Genomic DNA, 23,889 nt, shown 5'->3' on the forward strand with positions numbered 1-23,889 from the left:
CCACTGCCTTCCTTCCTCGCGCGGGGTGTTCGGCAGGCGTCAGCGCTGCGGAGAGCCGGGCCAGTGAGGGGAGCGCTGCGCCCGCCTCCTCCCCTCCCGCGCCTCTTCCTCCTCCTCCTCCTGGGCCTCCTCCCCCCGCCTCCTCGCGCGCTCCTCCCTGCAAGGTGGAGTCGAGGTTGACGTGAGTGAATCCACATGGTACGGAGCTGGAGAATAAAGAGTGTGGAGTTGAACTCGTGCCATTGTAGTGACTCATCTCGGGCCGAGCGCAGGGGCTCCAAGCGAACCGGGGAGCGAGCAGCGCTCGGCAGGGACAGAGAGGGAGAGAGAGAGAGAGGGCGAGGCGCGGACGCGCGAGGCCGGCCGGTCCGGGAGCGGGCGCCGGGCAAGGGGTGCAGGTCGAGGCGCCGGAGCGGGACCACGTCCCCCTCAGCGCCGGCTCAGCTGGAACCCCACCGGCCGCAGTTCAGCGGGCGCGCTCCGGAGCGGGACGGGCGCACGCTGCTTTCTCCCAGTCAAGTGTCCGAGCCGCTCAGAAACTCAGGCAGCGAGTCGGCCACAGGAAGTTTATTCTCGGGCTCATTTTCTAAAAGGAGGAAACAGAAGTTTCTCCAAGCGAGCTGCCTTTCTTTTCGCCTTTTTTGCCCTGTCTGATTTCGGGGGTCCCCGGAACTGACAGGCGAGGCTCAGCCGGTTCCTGTTCTTTAATTTCCAATTTTTCTTTGGGCCGCGGGTCCAGGCTGAGCTCCGGTAGAGCGCGGGGGCGGGAGGGCGCGCGCAGGGGAGGGACCGAGGGACGCGCCGACTTTTTAGAGGGAGGGACCGGGTGGACAACTGGTCCCGAGGCGCTCCCGGAGCAGGAAAGAAGTGCCGTGCTAGGCGCGCGGGGACACTTCCCGGGTGTCACCGCCTCCTGGTCCGCGCCGGCCGCCGTGGGGGAAAGGCAGGGAGCGAAGATTAGAGCCCGCGGCGCGGCCGGCGGACCAGCGAGCACGCAGCAGCCTGTGCGCGGCCGCGGCGAGGGCGGGGAAGAAAAACACCCTGTTTCCTCTCCGGCCCCCACCGCGGATCATGTACCAGGATTATCCCGGGAACTTTGACACCTCGTCCCGGGGCAGCAGCGGCTCTCCTGCGCACGCCGAGTCCTACTCCAGCGGTGGCGGCGGCCAGCAGGTAGGTGTGGGCCCCGGGTGCACCTGGCGGCGCGGGAGGACCCCCGCGCTTCTCTTCTTCTCTCTCTCTCTCTCCCTTGCATTCTTCGCTTGGTGAGAAAATACCTACGGGGCACAGTTGTAAGTTGTGGATTTTTGTCCTGTCTGCCCCACCCACCCCACCACTTTTATTTTTTAAACTGGAGCAGGGAATGGGCTCTAATAGTCAACAGATCCTTCCCTTCTCACTGCCTCTTATTCAGAAAAGCTCCTGTAATTGCAGGTCTCCCCGGAGACTGCTACCTCCTTCCACCACCCCCCCCTTCCCCTCTTTTGGTGGTGTACGGACAAGGAAATCTTTGCACCCACGAACCCCTCCCAACAGCCAAGTCCCTGATCCTGCGGGAAAGCCCTCTTCCTCACTTCTGTTCTCCATCAGTCTTAACTCGTTTCTGAAAAAGGCTGGGTATTCAAAAATACAGTTGGGCTCCTTCAAGTACTCCGGGAGTGAGGGCGAGGGTTGCCTCTGGGAATCAGGTGCGAAGGTCAGGAAGGAAGGGGCCGGCCTTGATTGGCTTCTGCCGCTGCTTGTGTGCCCTGCGCGTTTCCTGTAAGGGTCGGGGCAGAAGCCTGTACTGCCTCTGAGGAGCTCCTTGAGGGTCTTGGGGTACCTGGTGCAAGGAGACCGGCAGAGAGAAGTGAGAGAAAGAGACATCACTTGGGCTCCTGGGTGGTTCTGGGAGCAGAAAAACAACCTGCTTCTAAAGCAGCCAGACTGGTTTGCTCTGGAGGGATTGTGCCTGTGTTTCTGTGCCTATAAATACCAGAGAGGTACTGGTGGGGTATCTGCCCTGATCGACTTCCCACCCCCTCAGTCTCTTTGAGCCTGCCGGGTTAACACCCAGGCTTTTCTCTGCAACCTGAAGCCCACCTTGGTCAGCGTCTGTGAAATCTCTAGCCAAGTCGTTCACAGCAAGAGTTGCTCCATAAAGTGGTGGCCTTGGCCTCTAGAAGCCATCCAGGCAGCAGGGGCTGGGGTGGGCTTCCAGGGTGCACCCAGCTGGAGAATGCAATGGAAACTGGCTGTCTTTTGGATCTGAAGAGGGACACCTAGTTCAAAGTGAATCTTCATACCTGGTGAGTTCCCCAAATGGCTTTTCTGTGTCTACCTTCTGGATACTCCCCTAAGCACGTACTGTAGAAAGACTAGTCTGTGCATTGAGGGTGCAGTCATTGCACCCTTAAAATTAGCATGAAGTTGATGAGTTTAAAATCTTACCTGAAAACTTTGTTTGCTTCCTAGCCCAGTTGGAGGTTTGTGTTGACTCCAATTATCATTAATTAACCAATGGGATGGAGTCATTTATACTTAGACCCATTTCTTTGCTTTCCAATTCAACAAACCCCCAAACACCTCTTTCTATCCCAAATCAGGAAGGGACCTTTGGATTTCTTCTCTGTTCTTTTGCTAATGTGTCTGGGACATTGATCATTGAAATAGTGTAACCTCCCTGCTTGGCTTTGCTCTGACCCTGGGGCCTGGATGGGAAGTCAGACCGGACATCAGTGCCCCAACTGAATAATCTGTGTCACTAGGGCTTTGAGCCCAGGATGTGAGTGGAGGCAATTCCCTGTTTTGGAAGCAAATCAGACAGGAAACCAGTGTTAGGAAGAAGGAAAAGAACTCAGTCCAGCAGAGTGTAATGGGGCCTCATTACCGAAGCAAAAAGCAGCTGTTGGCTAATTCCTAGCATGCTGTAACACATGAGGATTTTGCAATTAGTGACAACCAGTGCATGGGGTTCTCGAGTATGCCTGCCTGTTGGACCCAGCAGCGTGAGTGAGACGCCTTTCAAACCAGAGTGATTGGAGAGGTAATGCCGCTTCCCTGAGTTTCTCTGCTGGTTCCTCAGTGGTGGTGGTGGCTAGGGGGACAGGGTAATGAGAAGCAACAGGGGGAAAGTTTTTCCATCATCACTGTGACTTTGAGCAAAACTGTTCTATGGCCCTAAGGACTGACCTCAGAGGCTTTTGTTACTTTGCAAGTTTGTGGCTATGACCCCGCCCGAGCTGAGGCTCAAGGTAACTTTATTACATACCAGATAAAACCTGTAATCACTTTATTTCTCTCAGCTTCCTTTATGGGGAGACTTTTCTGGCCGTTAGTGGATGGGCCTTCCTCCTTTATGGCAGTGCAATGGACCAATCAGTCCTCTGGTTTTCCCTCGGGCAAGTGAATATTATGTTTTTCCGGTCTCCTTGTTTGCAGGGTCTAGTATTTCTGATAAGTGTTCTGCTGGTTACTAAACTCAGAGCTTTCCTCTCCTGTCTAGCTGCATAAGATTTGATCTTAACACAAGGCAACGGGTTCCAGTGACTTGGGGGATGAGGGGGCAGACAACTCTTTGTTAAAGCCTCTGTTCTTATATATGGCAGGAACTTGAAACATGAAAAAGATTTCCTGTCACAGTTAAAGTTTTAATCTCAAAGGTGGCTCGTGGGTGATTCAGTTTTGTTAGGAATAGTTGCACCTATCTCCCTCTCCCGGGTTTTGCTTTTTGTTGTTGTGTTCTCTCTCCTAACTTTCCTAGGATAACACCTCCCAGATATATGCCCTGCCTGGCTGCCTGGCTGTTACGGTTTCAGGGCCTGAGCATTACGCAATCTAGCCAGTTACACAAACATAGGTCATTTCATAACTTGTTTTCATCAGCCAGGCCCCCTTTTAATGAAACAAAACAAAACAAAACAAAAACAAGACACAGAACTTTTCCAAGGCTACTATTTGCCTGTTTCTCAGATAACTTGTGAAAATAAATCAATTGGGGTATTTCCTTTTTGGAATCAAGGAATACCAGGCAAGCTCTCTCCTTCTCAGCCACCCTTTCCCAAGACACACACACACACGTACACACTCACAAAATTCCCCAGAGTGAACTTTTGCCAACTGTACCAGGCTGGGACATTCCTCACATCAAAGAACTTTTACCAGAAATGACTGTGATTCCCAAGTCAGCCTCAAGCATACCTCTCTAGTGCCCCCTACAGGACATTTTTGGTAGCACTATCTTGGAAATGTATTTTTCCAGCCCCAGAGTGTTAACTTGGTTAGTTTTTGGAATTCTTAGAATTTTTTCTTTTTATTTAGAGACAGATAAATGTAATATATTTAACAGTGGTTATCTAGGACCTGATTGATTTCAAAATGAGTTTCTTGCCTGGCACAGTGGTAATCCTAGTGACTCAGAGGCTGAGGCAGGAGGATGGCAGGTTTAAGGCCAGCCTCAGCAACTTAGCAAGACCCTGTCTCAAAATAAGAAAAAATAAAAAGTACTGGGAATATAAAGTTAATGTTAAAACACTCCTGGGTTCAATTACCAGTACCAAAAAAAAATTCCTTTTAATCCCCCCACCCCCAAATAAAACCTGATTAGAAAAGGATTGCTTTTTTTTGCTAACCCTATTTTGATGTCTATCTGTTTCTTAGGGTACTATACTAGCATGATGTTTTCAAATTCCCAAGGCTTGCTTTCTTACTATGTTTGTATTGGGGGGGGGTCGTAGTTCAGAATTGGTGGGAAAGTGGAAGATGTACATGAAGTGTTTGGGTGCTTTTTTATTTTTAAACTTTTTTTCTTTTTTGCCTTGATCTTACAGATGTTGTAGATTAGGATCAAACAAAATGTTATCCCAGGAATTTGTCTGTTCCGCTGATTCTTGGTGGTGGAAGTCAGCTTCAGTTTTTCATCAAAGTGGATGGGGTGAAATAGCAGTCACGTATTGTCTGAGTGGTCCTTGAATTTCTCTATCCAAAACACCGAAGGCTTTTCCATTGCTGTATTTCATCCTGTCTTCTTTTTCAAGATGAATGTAAAATTAGGAGACTTCTTTTCTACCTTAATACAAACAGCAGAACTTACACATCCAAATCCCTGTTGTCCCTTTCCCCTTGTTCTTTAAGGAGGCTAAATACTCATTTGAACGTTGTAGCTATTGGTTAGAAAGGATTTGCAGTGACAACTCATTTGGAATTGCTTTCAATACATTCTTCTGAAAAAACCCTCCCTGCTAAACAAAAGTTTTGTCTTTAAAGGGTGAATTTGATATTGGGAAGTTACCAAAAGATCTTTTTTTAAAAAAAATTAATTTTTATTGGTCCTTTTTATACATGACAATAGAATATACTATGACATAATTATTAAAGCATGGGATATAATTCCTTCTATTTCAGTCCCCTTTCGAGCAAAGTCTGATACACAAAGTCTAAGTGATCAGGCTGGGTCCACTGTAGAGTATGTCCCTGAGTCCTGTTGGCCTTAAGTCTCAGGAGTCAGCCTGGGAGAATGTGCCTGAGGACAAAGCACACCAGAGCAGACGCCGTTGGTGACAGCACCTTCTTTGTCATCTATACATTGGGCTTTATACCCTCCTGTTAAACAGGAATAAAGATACTGATTTTGGAAATTAAAGTAATGAACCTTCTGGTTTATATGTTGAAAGAAAAAACAGCACCATTACTTTGTGGATAATGTCTCATCCATGCTGTATGTGGTAACTTCTGGTGGCCACTGGATTTCAAAATGATGGCAGCTGTTCTGACTGAGGTGAATATGTCTGTGCCAACCCCATTTGGTAATTCTACCCCTCCTCAGCTCCCTGGGCTGGAGAGGGAAGATTTCAGATTTCTCGTGGCCAGTGCGGTCTCAGTCCTGTCACGTGGCTGATGTCACCAGGCTCACCCTCCTGTGGTCCTCAGGCAAGTCCTCCCAGTGAGTGAGTGCAGAGCTCCCAGGGTTGGTGGTAGTGGTAAAGGGGTGCAGTGGAGTGAACCCTCCAGGACTTTGGGGTAGGGCTTCGCTGGAAGGGCTCTGGGAGCCAAGAAACCAGGGGGCCTGGGGTGACTCCAAATCAGCCACGGTCGTTTCTCTTTGCTTTTCTTTACCCTGGCAGTGAGGTGGCAGAAGTTTGAGTTGTTCTTTCAAGTGAACCTGGAAAGGAGAAGAGGCTGGCAGGAGGCAGATCAAGGGAGATGGAGTTTGTATGCTGTAAAACTTTGGAAAATTGTGATTTATTAGCAATGATTTCCATTCTGACTTAAGCAGCATTTCCTCAGAGAAGAATGAAAGGTCAGAGATCAGAGTGATGCCCAGTGCAGGATCTTGGGAAGACTGGTTGAATTCCATTCTGAGGGCTTTGGAGGTCATCCCCGGTTCAGTAAAAGCAGAGTGTTTGCATTGTCTTGGTAAGGGGCCTCCCGGGGTGGCTTGGGAGCATTTGTCCTTGTCCTTTTTCTTCCCTTGAGCCAACCTTCTGGGATGTTGGAATTTTCCTTTCCTAGACTTCACGCCTGCCTTCCTGATGGGACAGGTCACAGAGTCCAGGCTCATGGCCTTAATACTTGGGGACTCTGACAAGAATCAGTCTGGAGGAGAAATGTCCAGGCAGTGGGCAGCCAAAAATACCAGCCCTGCCTTCTGTCTGCCCGGCTTAGGAGTCCCTGGGATAAGCCCTCTGCTGCATCCAGTCATGTGGGAAATGTGTTCCCAAACCCTTATTTGGAGACCAGCAACAGGCTGTGGGTGTGGCCTCAGTTTTGAATCCAAACCCCTGCTCTAGCGCCCCCAAAGGCTGATTTTCCAAGTCAGCAACTTCTGGGCTGAGATTTTTCTAGCCTGCTTGAGCAGGTCCTGTGATCCTAGCTCTTATCCTCCGTGGGATACCCACTGAGGAGCCCATGGCACCCCAGGGACAGGGTGCTGCAGGGTGACACTGAGGTTCCCATGCCCAAAACCCACAATGAGGCTCCTAAGGGCTTCACCTTCAGCTTGGGTTAGGTGGCTGTCTCAGTTCTGATTTTGCTTTCTTATTTCCTCTTTATTCTTATGCCGCCAACCTGAGCTGAGATGAGAACAATCCTTTAGGATTAGGGTCAGCAAACTATTTCTGTAAATGAAGTTGAATGAAACTCAGGCACTCCTGTTGGCTTACATATTATCTGTGGTTGCTTTTGTGCTAGGATGGGGGAGTCGAGTTGTGACACAGATCGTGTGGCCCACAGAGCCTGAAGTATTTGCCAAACTCTGCTCTTGGAGGGCAGTGGGGCCACTTTGTCCTTTTCTAGGCATGCATCCAGAAATCAGCAGGGCTACACATCTGAAGTATTTGGAGGCTGTGCCAGGCTGGAATGCCACAGCCACCCAGCATCTTCAGTCCTGTCCCTAAAGGAGGAGCTTCCTAGGGGCCAGAGAGCCCCAAGGGGAGCCAAGTTCCTGGCTACCTCCCAATCCTCACTGCCACCGCACACCTGGGAAGGTGGCAGGTCCCGTGGCCCTAAGGCCTGCACCTGAGAAGCTTGACTTTGATTCCTGTTCAATGTTAACTCATTTGAGAGAACCATGATTTATCTCCAACAGGACATTCGGCTGATTCTTGGGTGTGATGGCCATAGAAGGATGCCAAGATAACTTCTGGGACCTCAGACGGCTAGCCTCACCTCCTCTCTCTACCCTAGTGTCCCTTTCTGAATAATACCTTTGGAGTTGAGGCAAGACCCATCTGCCAGATCTAATTGAAACTTTTGTATGTCTCCCAGAGAGGCTCCTCTGGAGACAAAGCCTTCTTTATCAGGCCCTGTTCCCTCTGGGGATGGGACATTGTTTTCCTTGCAGTTTGGAGCCCGTGTGTTATCCAGATGGCTTTACCTCCCGTCTGAAACAAGGTGCACATGCGTTTCAGAGGCAGTCATTACCTCCCGCCTTGTTTTTATTGCTGTCTTGTTTTGTCTAGACCAAGCCACTGCTGCAAGTATCCTGGCTGTTGTATTCCGGGAAGCACATTCTGTGGGCCTGCCATCCACAGAGGGGAGGGACCAGGAGGGGCTAAGAGGCACCCCCTCATCCCAAAGGAATCTTAGTCTCCAACTTGGCTTCAGGTTTTCCGCTTGCTTCCCTAAGCCTTAAGCAGGTACACTTTTGGCTGTTGGAATGAAGGGATTTCTTGGGTGCTTTCCTGATAAGAAATCTGACACCTCTCTCGTGGAGAAGGGGGTCACATTAGACCACTGGCGCTGGGTGCCTCTGGTGCATTTCAAATCTAGAAGCTGATTTGGGGAGAGAAGTTAATGCAAAAGTTGGGTGCTTCCCAGGAGTGGGAAGCTGGCAGTTCTCCCTGGAGCTGCCCTGTGCAGAGTACACACAGCCATGTAACGATGATGACATGATAGTGGTGGTGGTGGTGGTGGTGGTGATGACGATGATGACAGTACCTTCCATTTGTTGGGAGCAGTGTTTCTCAACCCTGGCTGCACATTAGATATCCTTGAGAGTTTAAGGGGAAAAAAAAAATCCCTTTATCAGAACTCTGCCTCCAGCCAGTTACTTTAGAACTCTAATCATGAGGTTATGACATTGTTGTTTTTTTTTTTAATATAACTTCCTCAGAATATTCCAGTGTACAGCTAAGGTTGAGAAGCACTAGTGTGCTTTGTAGCCTGTGATTACGAGTAGCTGCTTATTTCATCCTTGTGACAGTGTAGGGAGTGGGGGTTAGTGTTCCCCTTTACACCCTGGAATTGAGTCCGCAGCAATGCGCCCAGGGCAAAGCTCTTTGAGGCTGAGCCAGGCCTCTTGACTCCAAGTGCTGACTCCCTGCCCCTCCCGTCCAGCATCCTGAGAGAAAGAGCTGCTGTCTGGGACCCTGTCTGTGCTTCTGCACACACTCAGACGTGGCCACCCTCCCATCTCTGTCTCGGGCCAGCCCCTTTTTTCTTCCATGAAGGTCATTTCCCACTTGAATCCTTCCTTGCTACCAGCCTTTCCCCTCCTTCACACACACCTGCTTCTTTCCAGTCGGGTCCTGTTTTAGCCCAGTTATCTTTCACTTCAGAGGCGGTTGTTCTCTGCAATCCCAGAATCCTCTGCACGGGTAACCTTTAGACTCCCAGAACCCCCTGGGTAGCCTTCCTCACAGAATCCCAGAATCCATTGCATTGGGTAGCCTTCCTCACAGAATTCCAGATCCATTGCTCTGAGCAGCTCTCTTCCTGGAGGTCAGGTTTTTCTCTTCACTGAATGCCCTTGGCCTGGGACCCTGGGGCGGTCAAGTTCCACGTCTGGTACTGGGGTCCAGGTGGGTGACAGGCGTCCCCAGCTCTGTCAGCTACAGTGAGGTAATCTAAGTTTTATTTTATTTACACAGCAGGTATCCAGATGTTGCCACCAGGGGCAAGGAGCGGAGGTGGTAGCTGCTAGTGATTCTAATCTTGGTCGGTCCGACTGGGTTAGAACAGAGGATACTGGGGCATCTGTGCTAGGTGCTGATGATAGGAGGAGGTCAGCTGGGGCCACACAGATCTGTGGGACCTCCTTGGGGAGAGGGAAAATCTATATGGACCCTTGGCCTCTGCTTTTTAGGAGGCATCTATCCAATGTGACCTGACACTGTCTGAGGGTGATGGGGCCCGACGTCAGCGCTGACGGCTGGGTTTTGAGGAAGAAAGAAGTCATGCTAAATAAGCTTGTGTGGCATTGTGTCGAAAGTCATGGCCTCTCTGTCAGGCTGAACTGGGTTTGAATCCTGACGCCACTGCTTGTTAGTAGTGTGGCCTAGGATAAATTACTTAATCTCTCTCTGACCAAATTTCTGCTCCTAAAATAGAGATAATGGCTGTTCTTACCTCAGAGCGAGAATTAATGAGATAATCTAGGTGAGACATTAACATGGCGTGGGCCATTTAGTAAGTTAACTATTATTATTGAAGTCATTTCATCCACCATTTTGGTGATGTGAGGGGAAGCTGGTGAACATTTTGGGGGGTGTATGTGGGGTTAGGGGGGTACTGGGGATGGAACCCAGAGCTTCATGTGTGCTAGGCAAGTGTTTTAGCACTAAGTGGCCCCCTGCCCTTTTTAGTTTATTTTGAGACAGGGTCTTGCTGAATTGCCCAGGCTGGTCTCAAACTTATGAGCCTCTTGCCTCAGCCTCCTGAGGGATTACAGGTGTGCACCACCACCCCCGGCTTGGAGATCTTTTTGTGGACAAAGAAATAATCTGAGGATGAGGATTCACCTGGGTTCCATTTTTTTTTTCCCTGAAATGCTGGAAATAGGGCTCTTCCTTCCCACACGCTGTCCAGTAGCTGCCTTGGAGAGAGGTCAAGCCCAGTTCCTGAGGAGCTGGCCCATTTTCATTTTTGTACTCTGTCATCATCTTATATTTTAAGTAGAATGCTTTCTGCAGCATGTTCCAGAGAGTTCTGCAACGTGGTCTAGGTATAAATTAAGAGACAAGGAGAAAACTCTGAGCTGGCAGCACTGAAGTTTACCACAGACAATGTGTGAACCCAGAGAGACAAAGATGTGTCGATAGGTAGAGCTAGACACAGCGTGTCTGCCCCAAGCAAGATGCAGATAGTGGGAAATGAGGAGGGACAAGGACATCAAGAGGAGGTCTGGCTGCAAATGCCAGCCTCATATGAGTTTTAGTCTAAGGGGTTGCAGACATCTTCTCATGGCCCTGGCCTTGCCTGGATGGGGTCATAGCTCAATCCTGAACCTCTTTGGGAAGTGACAAATGTAGACAAAGTATGCTTCTTGGTGACCTTTCTTGTTCCAAAGCTGCTGGTATGCACATTTCCAAGTCAAGGTGTCCTGAGCCAGTACCTCAGGGATTAATTGGCGAGTGACTCAGAGGCTTGGGAGGCCTGGGTGTCGCATCCTGCAGATGTGTGCCCTGGAGGGCTGCAGGGTGAGTGTGGGCAGCCAGGCATCACATGGGTCCTAGAAGTCATTTGGGGGTATGACACCATCCTCACTGAGCCCCATGGAGACGGAGTCCTGAGGACCCCAGTCAGCAAGCAGATCCAGTGTGAGGCCCCAGGAATAGTTAGATCATCCTGATTCATGGATGTGTGGGACTTTCCCAGGATTTGTCCAGAGATGCCCACCTGGGGTCCTGACCTTCCCCTCCAAGTATTGACTCTGCTATCTGTGGGCTCTGGCTTCAGTTCAGCTTACTCTGTTCTGCTCAGTGTCTCTTGATTCAATCATGCCTTTCTCCTCATTTCAGAAGTTCCGGGTAGATATGCCTGGCTCAGGCAGTGCCTTCATCCCCACCATCAACGCCATCACCACCAGCCAGGACCTGCAGTGGATGGTGCAGCCCACAGTGATCACCTCCATGTCCAGCCCCTACCAGCGCTCCCACCCCTACAGCCCGCTGCCTGGCCTAGGCTCTGTCCCCGCGCACATGGCCCTCCCAAGACCTGGCGTGATCAAGACCATTGGCACCACCGTGGGCCGCAGGAGGAGAGATGAGCAGGTACAACTCAGGACAGCAGAAAGGGGCCACGTTGGTGGCTCTGGGGGCCTCCTAAGCACAGAATGCTTTTCTGCAGACTGGTGCAGAGCAGAGTGAATGTTCTAGAAGCACAGGGGAGACAAGGGAGCTGGGCAACGAGCTAGGCATCAGAAGCAGAGCTGGAGACCCGAGACGGGTCTGTCCCTGTCATCTCGCCCACGTCCCTCAGATTCTGAGTCTGTTTCCTTAGCTGCCAAATGGGAATAATGGTTCCTGCCAGCCAGGGCTTGTTGGTGCCTGAGGGAGATCATACAGGGGAAAGCCTGTCATTGATGTAACCAAAGAAGGGGAACTGTCATGACCTGAGCCTTGACAGAGGGCCACAGGATAAACACCACTGAACCCTGGCTGTGCTGGATTCACCATTCGCCCCCTCCCTGTGTCAGGTGCAGGCCAGGCACCCAGCTGTCCTAAAGAGCCCCACTCAGGGCTGGTACCGCCACATGTTTTCATTCCTCTTCAGTGGCCCAGGCCTTTGACTTAAAGCAGGGGTCCATTTCCAGGGCCTGGAGTGTACATTCTGGCAGTACAGTGACTCTGGGGCCTCAGGAATCTGTTCAGCTGCTTTAACTGATGGGACAGGGGAGGTCAGACATAGATTTTTAATTTTTTCCTCAAGGGTCTCGAGAGATCTATTTTGGCTGGAGAGAAGTCAGAAAATATGGGGCCTCTGCTTTTTAGGAGGCATCTACCCAATGTTCTAAAGGCCCACCACCTGCATTGACAGTGAGCCAGGGCAGTGCTGAATTCCCTCATTTCTGAAGGAGAAATGAGAATCATGTGTAATACCCCAAAGAGGGAACTTAGGCCTTCAGACAGCCCCATCTGCCCGCTTCACAGCTGATACGTCCTAGGCCTGGACCCACTTGCTTATTCCCACTGGGCAGTTGAGAGAGGAAGCCTGGACTTGCTGTGCAGTGCTTCTCCTGCAAGGCCAGGCCACTGTGAGCCCAGCAGAGGCACAATACATTAGCAGTGGAGTCCCCTTTTCAAATGAAATATGAACCTGGAGAAGTATTCCTGGAATACTGTGGCACAGCATTGGAAACCCTCACCATTCCAACCCCCATCCAGTTCCACTGTGGCATCCCCAGGGAGGATATGTTAGTACAAGGCCTTTAAATATGGTTCCCAGTGGATACTGATGGATCTAGGGCCCGTAGTCCTCAGGATACATAGACTTACAGAGCTTACCACTCCAAGGAGCTAGAAGCTTCCTGAGGACACTTGCTCCTCCCAGGACAAAGCTGGGCCTGTATCTAGAATCTGTTGAAAGTAGAGCCACAATTCAGGGTCCTATGGGGGGAGATATGAATAATAGATGCTATAATAGCACTCACAGTTGCAGGTTGGGCCTCTGCTGCTGGCGTAGGAGGCGGTTGTAAATATTGCAGTAGTGATCATGTGTCCTTCCCACAGGGAGTTCAAAGTGCAAAGCTTTAGAGTTACTGATGAGCCAGATTCTCTCAGGATGTAAGTGACACCAAATGAGAGCCAGGCTTGTAAGGAGCTCTCCTGGGCTAGAAGTTCAACCAAGCAAGATGTGCCCAGCGCTCTCCATTCTCTGCTGGGCCTACCTCATAGCAACTTTAGAAGTTTGTATCCAGAAGGCACTTTGGAGACCATCTTTTCTTATTTTCCCTCTGTACCCATCTTATAGATAGACCAGTGGAGGCCCAGAGAGAAGGGCCCTGTTCAGCCACACAATGAGTTAGTAGCAGATCTAACTAGCAGGGACTGGAGTCCACCACTTTGACCTTCGCCCTGTGTTTTTCCCACCACACCACCTAGGCGTGCCCTGAGACAATCTGTCTGGAGAATTTCCTTCCTTTTTTGAGAGGGAGGGAGAGAGCCAGGAGCATTTATTCCCCCTTCAATTAGGACTTGAAACAGTCTTGTTCCAGCCTTGGGGAAGCTGGGAAGGGCAACCTAGCACCTTGGCTTTTAGGCTCCCAGCCCCAGGGTCTTTCTCCGAGGCTTAAGTTTGCCTGCCCCAGCCTCCCCCTGCGGAGGGCCTGCTACCTGGAGCCTCATAGCCCTCTTCCAGGGCTGGTTCTGGAGGCTCCCTCGGAGCCCAGAGGCAGTGACTGAGGAGCTGTGGAGGAGAGGGTGTGTGTGGCTTGTGGGTGAGTCCTGGAGCTGCTGACACACTCAAGCTGTGGCCAAGTTGATCTCACCACCCCTGAACACTTCCTATGTTGACAACTCCTGCTAGTCGTCCCTTACCTCCCAGACAGGGGAGAGGTTTCTGAGGCCAAAGGTTAACAAGGGGGAGGGAAGTGTTGAAGTGGATCCAGGCCAGCCCTTCCTTTTTACTCCTCCACCTTAGTAAGGGCTCTGGAGGGAGCATGTTGGGCCTTCAGGGCGATCCTGGTGGGAAGCTCCAAACCCAAGACAACAAGGCCTTGGCTCTCTTGGTAACCACCGCTGTTGGGCTCAGGTGGAGGCAGTTTTAAGGGTAGCCAGTGTTTGGAGGCCTTGGCCAAATGGACTTGTGACCTCCACCAGGCCTTGGGATCACCTCTGGGTAGATGGGCATGGGATAGTCCTCGTGGATACTGTGCCCTGCTTTGCTGTTCAGGACATCACAGCAGTAGACTTCCAGGTGGCCTGATCTGGGACTAGCCAGGCCTGGGGGGGTGACCAACATTTGAGCCACATTCTTCCACAGGGAAGCTTCTCTTTCCTTCCCTCAGAGTGCCTTCAGCTTCTTCTCCACATGTCCCTTGAGAGCAGGACTCATATTCCCCTTGATATCTCCTAAGCTCCCTGTACAGCACTGGACGCGTGGTACATGTGCGTCAGTGTCTGACACCTGAATGGGACATGGGAAGCGCTTTCCTTTGCCTTGCTTCTGCTTTGGCCCACAGCCATCTCCTTGGTCCCCTTTGCCTGAGAGGAGGATGGGGTCATGGCTTTGAAGGGCCCTCACCTGCCGAGCAGAGCAGGCTTCTTGTCCTCTAGTGTGAGTACTGAGTTTCACGGCAAGGAGCTAGGTGCTGAGTTCTTTGCAGGGAGATCTTCTGGTTCACAGAGAAGTCCCAAGCTCCTAGAACTGGGTCTATTGGCGGAAAAGGTGGGCAGCAGGACTGAACGAACTTTCCGTCCAGCCCAATGCCGTGCCAAGCTTCCTGGGGAAGCTGTGAGCGGCTGGCACTCTAGGTCTGGCAGCAGAAGTCAGAAGTGGAGTGGTACCTGTGTCCTCCCACTGGCAACAGAACATTTCCCTCTGGGCGGGTCTTGCCTGTGTGGGGACTCTGGGCCCAGCTACCTAACCAAATGGGGATAATGAGGCTGGCAGAGCAGGCAGGGTAATGGGGAGGAGTAATTAGCCCAGGTTTGGAAGGAGCTGCCTGAGTGGGTGGGGCTGGGGCTGGCTAGCTGGAGGGGTTCCTCTTGGCCTGGGCTATGCTCCAATCCGCTGACAGGACACATGTAGCCATCGTGCAGGGGCCAGCGAGTCCCAAACCCACTTCACCCTGCTCTCCCTCTAAACATCAGATGTCACTTTTCAGGGCAGATTCCAGGGCAACAGGTGTCTCTCAGGCAGCCAGGCCGCAGTGTTCTCTGCCCACCACACTCCTCTGGCCCTGCCTTCTCCCCTCCCAGGCCCAGAGGGCCGTTTTCTTAAAATACAGTTTTTAAAAATGCTGTGAACTACTCACCCCATTCTAATCATGATTCTGGGCTTCGGCCTCTAGCTGTCTCCTGAGGAGGAGGAGAAGCGTCGGATCCGGAGGGAGAGGAACAAACTGGCCGCTGCCAAGTGCCGGAACCGCCGCCGGGAGCTGACGGAGAAGCTGCAGGCGGTAAGGACCTCTGTGCGCACGAGGGGCATTCTGGGTGGCTGGGTGAGGGCCCAGGGCTCAGGCCCTCCGCGCCCTCCCCTTGCTCACCAGTGCCCTAGGGACGAGTCAGTGGAGCTAGAGCACCCTTCCTTTGGGCACATGGGTCGACGTGTAGCTGAATGAAAAAGTGACAGAAGGAGAAACTGGTCTTCTCCACCTGCCTGGTCCTGGGGAGAAGAACTGGACAGCCTTCTTGGGCCAGCACTTTTTTTCTCTCCCTGTCTCAGAGCTCTCTCTCTGCTCTCTTGGCCCAGCTCCTGGGTGAGGGTTGGCAGGGATGTTGGTATTGCTAGTCCACAGGAGCCCGGGCAGATCCAGACCTGCCCCTCCAGGGCTACTTCCCAGCTAGAGGCCGAAGACAGCCCCACTGGGCTGGCCTAACCTGGCTTAAGCACTATGGTTTGAGCTGGGTCAATGTCAGGGGGAATCCTGATGGAGAGAGGTCACAGGCCAGCCGAGTTGCACTTTTTTGGGGTTTTCTCATATCCCCATTGGGCAGGAGGCTTTCTCACCTTTATCACAAGCCTAGAGCCCTGGCCTTGGCACCTGAGTCTGCCCTTGTGAATCACTCTCCATGCTCCCTAATTGCCTGGACCTGGGGGCCCATGGTCCTGCAGAGTCTGGCCCCACAGCAAAGGCTGTGTGCCACGTGGAGGAAGCCCCAAGCCAGGGCTGACTCCTGGGTGGGATGTCTGCAAAGTGAGGAGATGAGAGAGACTCCGTCAGTGGTCCTCACAGTGACTAGCTAGGACGGGGCTTTGGCAAGGCTGATTTTGTCCTCCTGGATGATTTTGTCCTCCTGGATACTGTCTATCTGCTCAAGCCTCCCTTTGGCCGTCCTGCAGCCTTTGACCTTGGGCATCAACTGTGTGCTGTGTGAATTCTGTGGTAGCTGCAGTAGTGTCCCCAGGAGGTGTTAGAGCCAGGGAGAGTGGACCTGTGAGTGCCCAGCCCATCATGGGAGACTCCTTGAGCAGGGCCCTCCCCATCGCCAGCCTTTTTCTGGTCTGACACTTCAGGGAGCTATGCCCTGTGTGTCTACCTGAGGCGTTCCTCGCCACCACCCCAGAATAGATCCTCCCCTCTTCCCAGAAACCTCACACCTGCTCCCCCGCCCCCTGACCCAGCCGCCCAGGCCCTGAGCCACATCCTCCACAGGAAGCCTTTCATAAGCTCATGACGTTCGTCAGACCCTTGAGACAGATGGAAACTTTTTTTCACTGCAGAACGTGCCGCTCTCTGTTTAATGAAGCTCTTGCCCGCGTCTCCTTGTTCATGAACGGGAATCTGTGTTAGGGACAAAGTGGGGAGGAGGCTGGTGACACACACCTCTCCCCTCCCTCTGTTGCGCTTCCACGTGCATTTGCTCCCTTCTGCTTCTCTGGCTTTAGGTGAAAGAAGGGGGCTGTCACCCAGAAATCCTTGCAGGATGGTCTTGGTGTCCTCACAGGCTCACGCAGGTCTCAGGTGCCCCTTCCATTGAGCATGTGGCTGAACTGAGTGTTCTCTGCTGTTCCGACTGTCCTGAGACAGAGGCTTCAGATACTGGAGCAAAAAAGGGGCGGTCCCACAGGGATTGGCTGAGCACTTATCCAAGCCAGACACTGTCCTGCTGCTGGAGAAGGCCGTCCCCCGTCTCCTGGGCTTCAGGTTCAGTTTCCCTGCATCCACAAGTGGGCTGGCAGGAAGCTGAGGAGGAGGAGCCAAAGGGGTAGGGCTCCATCCTGTGCTGCTTTCTCCATGGAAATCTCGCTTACCCCTTGAAGGGACCCAGGGACAGTCCTGGCACCAAAGCAGTAGAATAGAGTAGAATGTATCCCACGTGAGATGCATTGAGATTCAGATCTGGGCTACTCAATGGTTAGCTCTGTGACTCTGGGCATGTTATTAAGCCTCTTCAGATCTCAGTTTCCTCATCTGCAAATGGGTTGATGATAACATCTGCTTTCAAAAACTTTTGGAGAATTGAATGAAATAACCTATGAAATGCTTAATACAGTGCCTGGCACAATGTAAGTGTTCAGTCATGAGAGCTGCAATTGCTACTTCATTTCTCCTTCAAGCCAGCTTTCCTTCTGTGGAAATAAAGGAAATCAGGAGCCACCATGTGACTCAGAACCAGTAAGGTCTGTGGCCCGGTGTGTAGCCTGGCTGCTCTCGTACAGGAGGTAATCTGAGGACGTTGCTGGTTCTCCCTTTCTTGTCTGGCTTAGAACTGTCCCCTAGTGGGTCCTTGGCAGGTTGTTGTTCCTCACACCCCCTGCTTTCCCCTGCAGGAGACAGAGGAGCTGGAGGAGGAGAAGTCAGGCCTGCAGAAGGAGATCGCTGAGCTACAGAAGGAAAAGGAGAAGCTGGAGTTCATGTTGGTGGCCCACGGCCCTGTGTGCAAGATCAGCCCTGAGGAGCGCCGATCGCCTCCAGCCCCCGGGCTGCAGCCCATGCGCAGTGGGGGCAGTGCGGTGGGCGCTGTGGTAGTGAAACAGGAGCCCTTAGAAGAGGACAGCCCCTCGTCCTCCTCAGCAGGGCTGGACAAGGCCCAGCGCTCCGTCATCAAGCCCATCAGCATCGCCGGGGGCTTCTATGGGGAGGAGCCTCTGCACACCCCCATCGTGGTGACCTCCACGCCTGCCATCACTCCGGGCACCTCGAACCTCGTCTTCACCTACCCCAGTGTCCTGGAGCAGGAGTCGCCCGCGTCACCTTCCGAGTCCTGCTCCAAGGCTCACCGCAGAAGCAGTAGCAGCGGGGACCAGTCGTCAGACTCCTTGAACTCCCCCACTCTGCTGGCTCTGTAACCCTGTGCTCTCCTCCCCAGCTCTGGAGGGGTCCTCGGCACTGCCTCCTCCCAGGGACCAGCACCTTCAAGAGCTCCAGAGCCCTGAGGGCCAGAGGAAGCCCTGCTTCCGGGCTCTGGGGGACCCAGGTGGGACTTGGCAGTGAGGCTTTAGAAGACTCGGGTCGATCCTTGTAAGCCATGGGACCTCCTCCTTTGCTCGTCTTGCAGAGAATTCTCCTCCTGGAAAGCCAAGGAGAGCTTGGTTTGGCAGACAGGACCTGTCTCTGGCTTCTGAAGAGCCTGGAGCTTCCCAGATGGTCCCGCCCCTTTGTTACCTGTTGTCTCTGGAGCGATGGTGTCCTCCCCACCCCACCAAGCATGCTCAGTGCCTTTTGGTTCACCTTCCCTCGACGTGCCCCCTCCCTCCCACAGTGTCAGTCTCACTCCCTCTTGGTTTTTATCAAATTTGCCATGACATTTCATCCGGGTAGTCTGGATATTAAAGCTCTTCATTTCTGGAGGCGTGGCAGCAGGTGACTCTTCCACGGGGGTGACTTGTCCAGAAGGGGACAAAGTGCAATACAGAACCTTCCCTCCAGGGGTACTCCCCAGTGCACCACTGCCTCCAGATGCTCTCAAGCAGGGGCCAACCTCACTGGGAGTCTTGAAAGACCTTCCTCTGCACCCTCGGAGGTGGCTTGGGATGACCGGCCTGACCAGAAGAGGGGGTGTGAGACAGCCAGGGCACCGGGGGGGGGGGGGGGGGTTGCCAAACACCTAATTATCAGGCAAGGAGTAGTGCCGACAAAGCCACCTGGGTGTCCTAGCCAGCTTCCCTTCGCCTGGTGTCTTGAGCAGGGCGTCTCCTGTAATTACTGCCTCACCATTCTGCCCCTGGACCCTTCTCTCCAGACCAGGGAGGCGTCCCTCCCAGGAACCACACATCACTCCAAGGCCCTGCTGGGCTACACCCTTCCCTGGCTCTCGGGGTGACGCCACCCACGGAGATTTAATGAGCGTGGGCCTGGACCCTCCCCAAGGGAGGCTCCTCTCCAAGCCTCAAAGGATGGAAGAGCCAGGCAGGAAGGAGGAAGGCGGTCCCTGGGGGTGGTGTCTGCAACAGCAGCAGCTGCCACTGCCCCAGCGCCCAGCCTTCCCTGCTGTGGCCCTGCAGCATAGGCCCTGTCTGCCCTCTGTGGTCATCTGCCACCTGGTGGCTCCAGTGCTTTCTCTTTCATGCTCCCCCTGCCCCATCCCAGGGTGCTCTTCTGGCCCAGTTGACAAGCTGTGAGCAGCTGGCCCATGAGCTTTTGCTTGGGGCTTGTGCGCCATTTCTGGTTGTTGAATCTTTCCAGCTGCTGAAATTGGAGCTAGGATGTGTTGCTTTCCACCACAGGAGAGCTGCCCCCTCCCACGGGTCCCCTGGCCTCCACCCCCTCAGCTTTTTCTCCCCAGAGCATGTTGACACATGTCCCTGGGAAGCGGCTTCTGGTCAGAACTGGCCTCTGTGGAGCTGGTACTCTGAGGGAGTCTCACTGTTGGTGACTCAGCTCCAGAGAGATCAGTGTCCATCCATTCAAAACGATGTCAATGCTACTTAAATCCAGTGGCAGTTACATTTCTGAGTCCGACTCTGGAGAGAGCAGGAACAGCTTACAGACCTGTTCCTATTATACCTGAGGTCACATGTGCTGGCCATTATTTAATTCCACCCCCAACTCCCCCTTGATGCACTAGACACGCAGGATGGAAGAGACTTAGGCTGAAGATATGCGGCCCAGCAGGACCAGAAGGAATGTACGCAGGGGTCAGCCACAGAGAGAGGAGATGAAAAGAAAAGGATTTTGTTCTAAACACTTTAAACGTGTTCTTTCCCATGTTCCCTGGCAGTGACGCTGCGCTCTGGTTTCCTAGGGTCTTTGGGAAAGTGCTTCTAAGAAGAAAGGGCAGCTGGGTTTCTGGTCTTAGATTAATTAATCAAAGAAGGAGGGCTAGCAGGCGATGGCCGAGGAAGCTGGGTGCTCTCAGCTTGGAAAGGCTTCATCATCTCAACTGGTCTTGGGAGCCAAGTGGGAGCTGTTTGTGTCTTTGTGCATATAGATATTTCTTAAATGGAGCTGCTTTTTGGTCTTTTATTTCTAAAATCCCCCTTTGGCCCCAGTCTGTATAGCATGGACCCCAACACCGGTCATGGTCTGTGACTTGGAGCCACGCTGGACGTTCCTGAGCCAGAGTTTGGCTTCTGATTTCAAGCTCTGCTGGCATCAGAACCTGCGGGAGGCACGGCCCCAGGGACTTCAGAAGCCTATGAGGTGTGACCTTCACGACTTTCTTGCTTTGTCTTTGGAGGTTGTTTGGCTTCCCCAAAGCCAGAGGTCTTTTGGGGAAGGCTGAACATTCACTCCTGAGTCATGAGCCTGTCCTAGGTCACTGCCTTCTGGCTTGCTCTCCAGGTTCACTCCTGCCCGCCACATACACTCACACGCACTTGCTCTGGAACCACCAGACACCCAGCCTTTGCTCCCTCCATGGCTCCAAACAAGGGGACAGCTGCAGCGGAGATGCCTTTGTGCTCAGGAGAGGAACTGCTGGGCCTTCCCTTGTCTCCAGCCAGGAGGCAGCTGGTGTGGACCTGGGTGGGTCTGCAGGTGACTGGGATGGCATGTGAAGACACCCCTTGATGGGTCAGTATGAAACACACAGTCCTTGTGGCTGCCTGGTTGGCCTTTCTGGGAATGGTCCTGCCCCTGGCTGGGTTGATGGGGACAGTTGCTGACCTAGGAAAGAGGAGGTGGTAGGTGAAGCTTAGGGAATTGCTGGAGCCAACTCCACGCTGAGAAGTCCCTGGGGAGGTTTTTCAGAATGAGTGGAACGTTCTGTGTGGGAGGCCAGGTGGGCCCCTGAGGACAGTCGCACAGGCATCTCGGAGCTGAGAGTGATCAGAGCTGGCTGCTGCTTCTCTCTCCAGCTTTGGGGAGAAGAGTCTCCCTCTGCTCCTGGTGGACTCCAGTGAAAGTGGGAGACGAACTCTGGAGCATTGGGCAGTTTTCTCCCGACCCACAATGCACCTTGCTATCTCGCCATGTAACTTCCTTCCCCGATCAGACATCCGCAGGCCCCTTTAGGGACAGAAAGAATAAATACCTATGTGCCAGGCACTGTTAGGCACTTTTCTATTTATCCTCTTTGAAACGAGGGCAACCCAAATAAAGGGCCCCCAAATGATGGCTAAAAAGAAACAGTTGGAGGTGAGAAGTTTCCAAAGAACGAGTAAGATCGGCTTCAGTCTGGTGTTTGTTCTCAAAGACCCACCCCCCAGAGCATCTGCCCACCTGCAGACCCTCCTTCTCCTTGGCCTGTGCTCATCTGCACCCCTCAGATGTCTGGAGGGGTAACCCAAGTCCCTACAGAGTTGTGGGCCCATAGAATATGTGCTGTGCATAGCTTTCTTTTTGAAACTTAGGTCAAGGGGTCTTACTGCATTCTGCTTATTGATTCTTCTTGGCATTCATCTTAAAAGCCAGCATCTCACTATTTATTGACAGGTTGTGGAGTGCGTGTGTGTGAGAGAGAGAGAGAGAGTGTTTGTGTGTGTGTGTGTGTGTGTATGCACGCATGTGTGCGTACACATTTCCAGGAGTGCCTGAGATCTCCTGCAGCTCTTTAGAAGGAAACCCATCACCCCACTACTAATTTGGCATCTTCTTGTGCTTCTAGTGTCTTGGCCATGCATCAACAAAGCGTTTTAATAGCTGACGACATGTTCCGGAGGGGCTGAGTCAAATTTTGACAGGGGTGGGGACATGGAAAGGGAGGGGGGAGAAGAAATTGACACTTATTTTATTATTTATTTTAAATGTTTACATCTTCTTTGTGTTGTACTAAGCCTGAATAGAAACGGATAGCATTAAAATACTCAATTCCTCTCCTCTCTCTCTCTCTCCCTTTTTTTTTTTTAAACTTAGGATAATGATGCTTTTTTTGTTTCTAAAGTGATTTGTGACTTGTGCTGTATAAACTGTATAAAAAGGTTCTGTTTTTAAAGATGGATTGTCATTCCTCTGGGACAGTGGCTGCCAAGAAATCTATATTGTAAGAGAACACAATGATAGATCCAGCCCTGTCCCTCAAAATTACTTTCTCTGTATTATTAAAAACCTATTCCATTTATTTTACTTTGTGGTTACTTGATTTTGAGGAGAAAAATATTCGACTGTGTATAAAGAGTAGGTATCAGGGTGTCTTTTTTTTTTTTTGCAGTGGGAGATGTATATATAGTATTTTGGTATTTAGTGGAAACTCATGAGCTCTGTGCATCTGTATTTGAGATATGTCAATGAGGTGGAGTGAAGTCTGCTACTAGACCCTGGAGGCAAACAAGTTGTACAAGGTTTTTGTCACACTATGGGGGAACTTAATGACCTTTCTGGATATCTTTTTCTGTTTTTTCAGTAATGGTGAAATGGTCCCCATTGGAGGATCTCGTACATTGACCTCTCTAGGCAAGACCCTGAACTCAAAAATCTCTGTATAGTTTTGAAAATTGAGGAGTATCTGTGCTCTGAAGCATCTCTGGTGTGTTCGTTGCTGTTGTTATTTTGTCCTGTTGTTTTACTGTATGTAACACAAGCCTACAGTATTTGCACTAAAGAAAGCTTGTTAGAAAAAGCTTGCTGCTATGGAAGAAAGAACATATTACAACTTTTTTTTCCCTTGCGGTTATTTTTTGTTGTTAGCTTTTCCACTTTCCGTTGAGTAGCATTTTGTAGAATAAAATGAATTAAGATTGAAGAGCCTGTGATGGTTGGTTTATTCCATCTTTCCCCCCATCTCTTCCTGTGGCTTCTGTTTTTCTTCTGTTCCTCTCTCACTCTGGCCCTGGCGGGCAAGGGTGGTCTCTCTGCTGGGGATGGGGCTCACCTTGAACCTCTTTTTTGCAAAACTGAGAGGTGGGTGGGCTGCTGAGAGGGCATGAGAGCCCCCTGCCATCCCTTCTCATTCTTCCCCTTTTGACCCTCTCCCAGTCCCTCCCTACCCTGTGGGGGCCCCATTCTCAGCCAGCTGCCAAGTGTGAGCCAATAAAAGTTTCAGGGTATTTTGTTGGAACAGGTTGACTCTGGAAACCCAGAAATCTTCAAAGGACAAATTAAATGCATGCCAAAGTTGTCATGGTGGTCAGATGGGATCCAGCCGCAGGAAAGACTGAAAATAACCGAAGCATGCAAATATGTGGTATGGATGCAGCTCTGGACTTTGTTTTTGAAAAGTCACAAGTTGTCAGGTGCCCCATTGTCCTGTCGACCAGGAAACCTGGAGTGACTGAGCAATATCTGTTCTGGGGGGCTCTTTCCTCACAGTGTAAATGGCAGGGAGACAAAACTGTCATCACTTAGTGCCCAGAGCTCATGCAGCTGGCTGAGAATTAGCCCTAGAAACCCACGCTGGCTTCAGTGTGCTGTAGACAAGCTCAGAGTGCAGGCCTCATTCTCTGGAAGACTGAAAGCCAGAGGGTCCCTGAAACCGAGGCCTGTCCCCACTACTTTTCGGCTGTTGAGGTTTGAAGAAAGCCATTGAAACCTCTCAGTTTCTTCATCTGTGAAGGAGGGGTCAATGATAGTATCATAATAGCACCCACTTAGGGATAACAATATCCCCTCCCTCGTCTTTCCAGTGAGCCGGTGGTGTGGGGGAACAGGACTGCTCAGAAGTTGCAGTACCAGGCCTCACTGTGACCGCTTCTGCCTGGACAGACAAGGGA

At 51.7% G+C, this 23,889-nt stretch overlaps 1 protein-coding gene across 3 annotated transcripts; it reads left to right on the top strand.

Annotated features, from left to right (window-relative positions):
- The first annotated feature begins 257 nt into the window (after window positions 1-257).
- On the top strand, window positions 258-21,353 carry Fosl2 (FOS like 2, AP-1 transcription factor subunit). Of its 3 annotated transcripts, none has more exons than XM_026383868.2 (4): window positions 258-1,173; window positions 11,217-11,468; window positions 15,209-15,316; window positions 17,632-21,353. In XM_026383868.2, exons 1-4 carry the CDS (start codon window positions 1,072-1,074, stop codon window positions 18,148-18,150), a joined length of 981 nt encoding a protein of 326 aa, XP_026239653.1. In that variant the 5' UTR covers window positions 258-1,071; the 3' UTR covers window positions 18,151-21,353. The 3 variants fall into 3 exon arrangements, with proteins under 3 accessions (XP_026239653.1, XP_026239724.1, XP_026239806.1); XM_026383939.2 differs by lacking the exon at window positions 258-1,173 and adding an exon at window positions 1,564-2,288; XM_026384021.2 differs by lacking the exon at window positions 258-1,173 and adding an exon at window positions 2,926-3,025.
- The last annotated feature ends 2,536 nt before the right edge of the window (window positions 21,354-23,889 follow it).

This window comes from Urocitellus parryii, chromosome 12 (genome assembly GCF_045843805.1).
Source record: "Urocitellus parryii isolate mUroPar1 chromosome 12, mUroPar1.hap1, whole genome shotgun sequence".
NCBI lineage: Eukaryota > Metazoa > Chordata > Mammalia > Rodentia > Sciuridae > Urocitellus > Urocitellus parryii.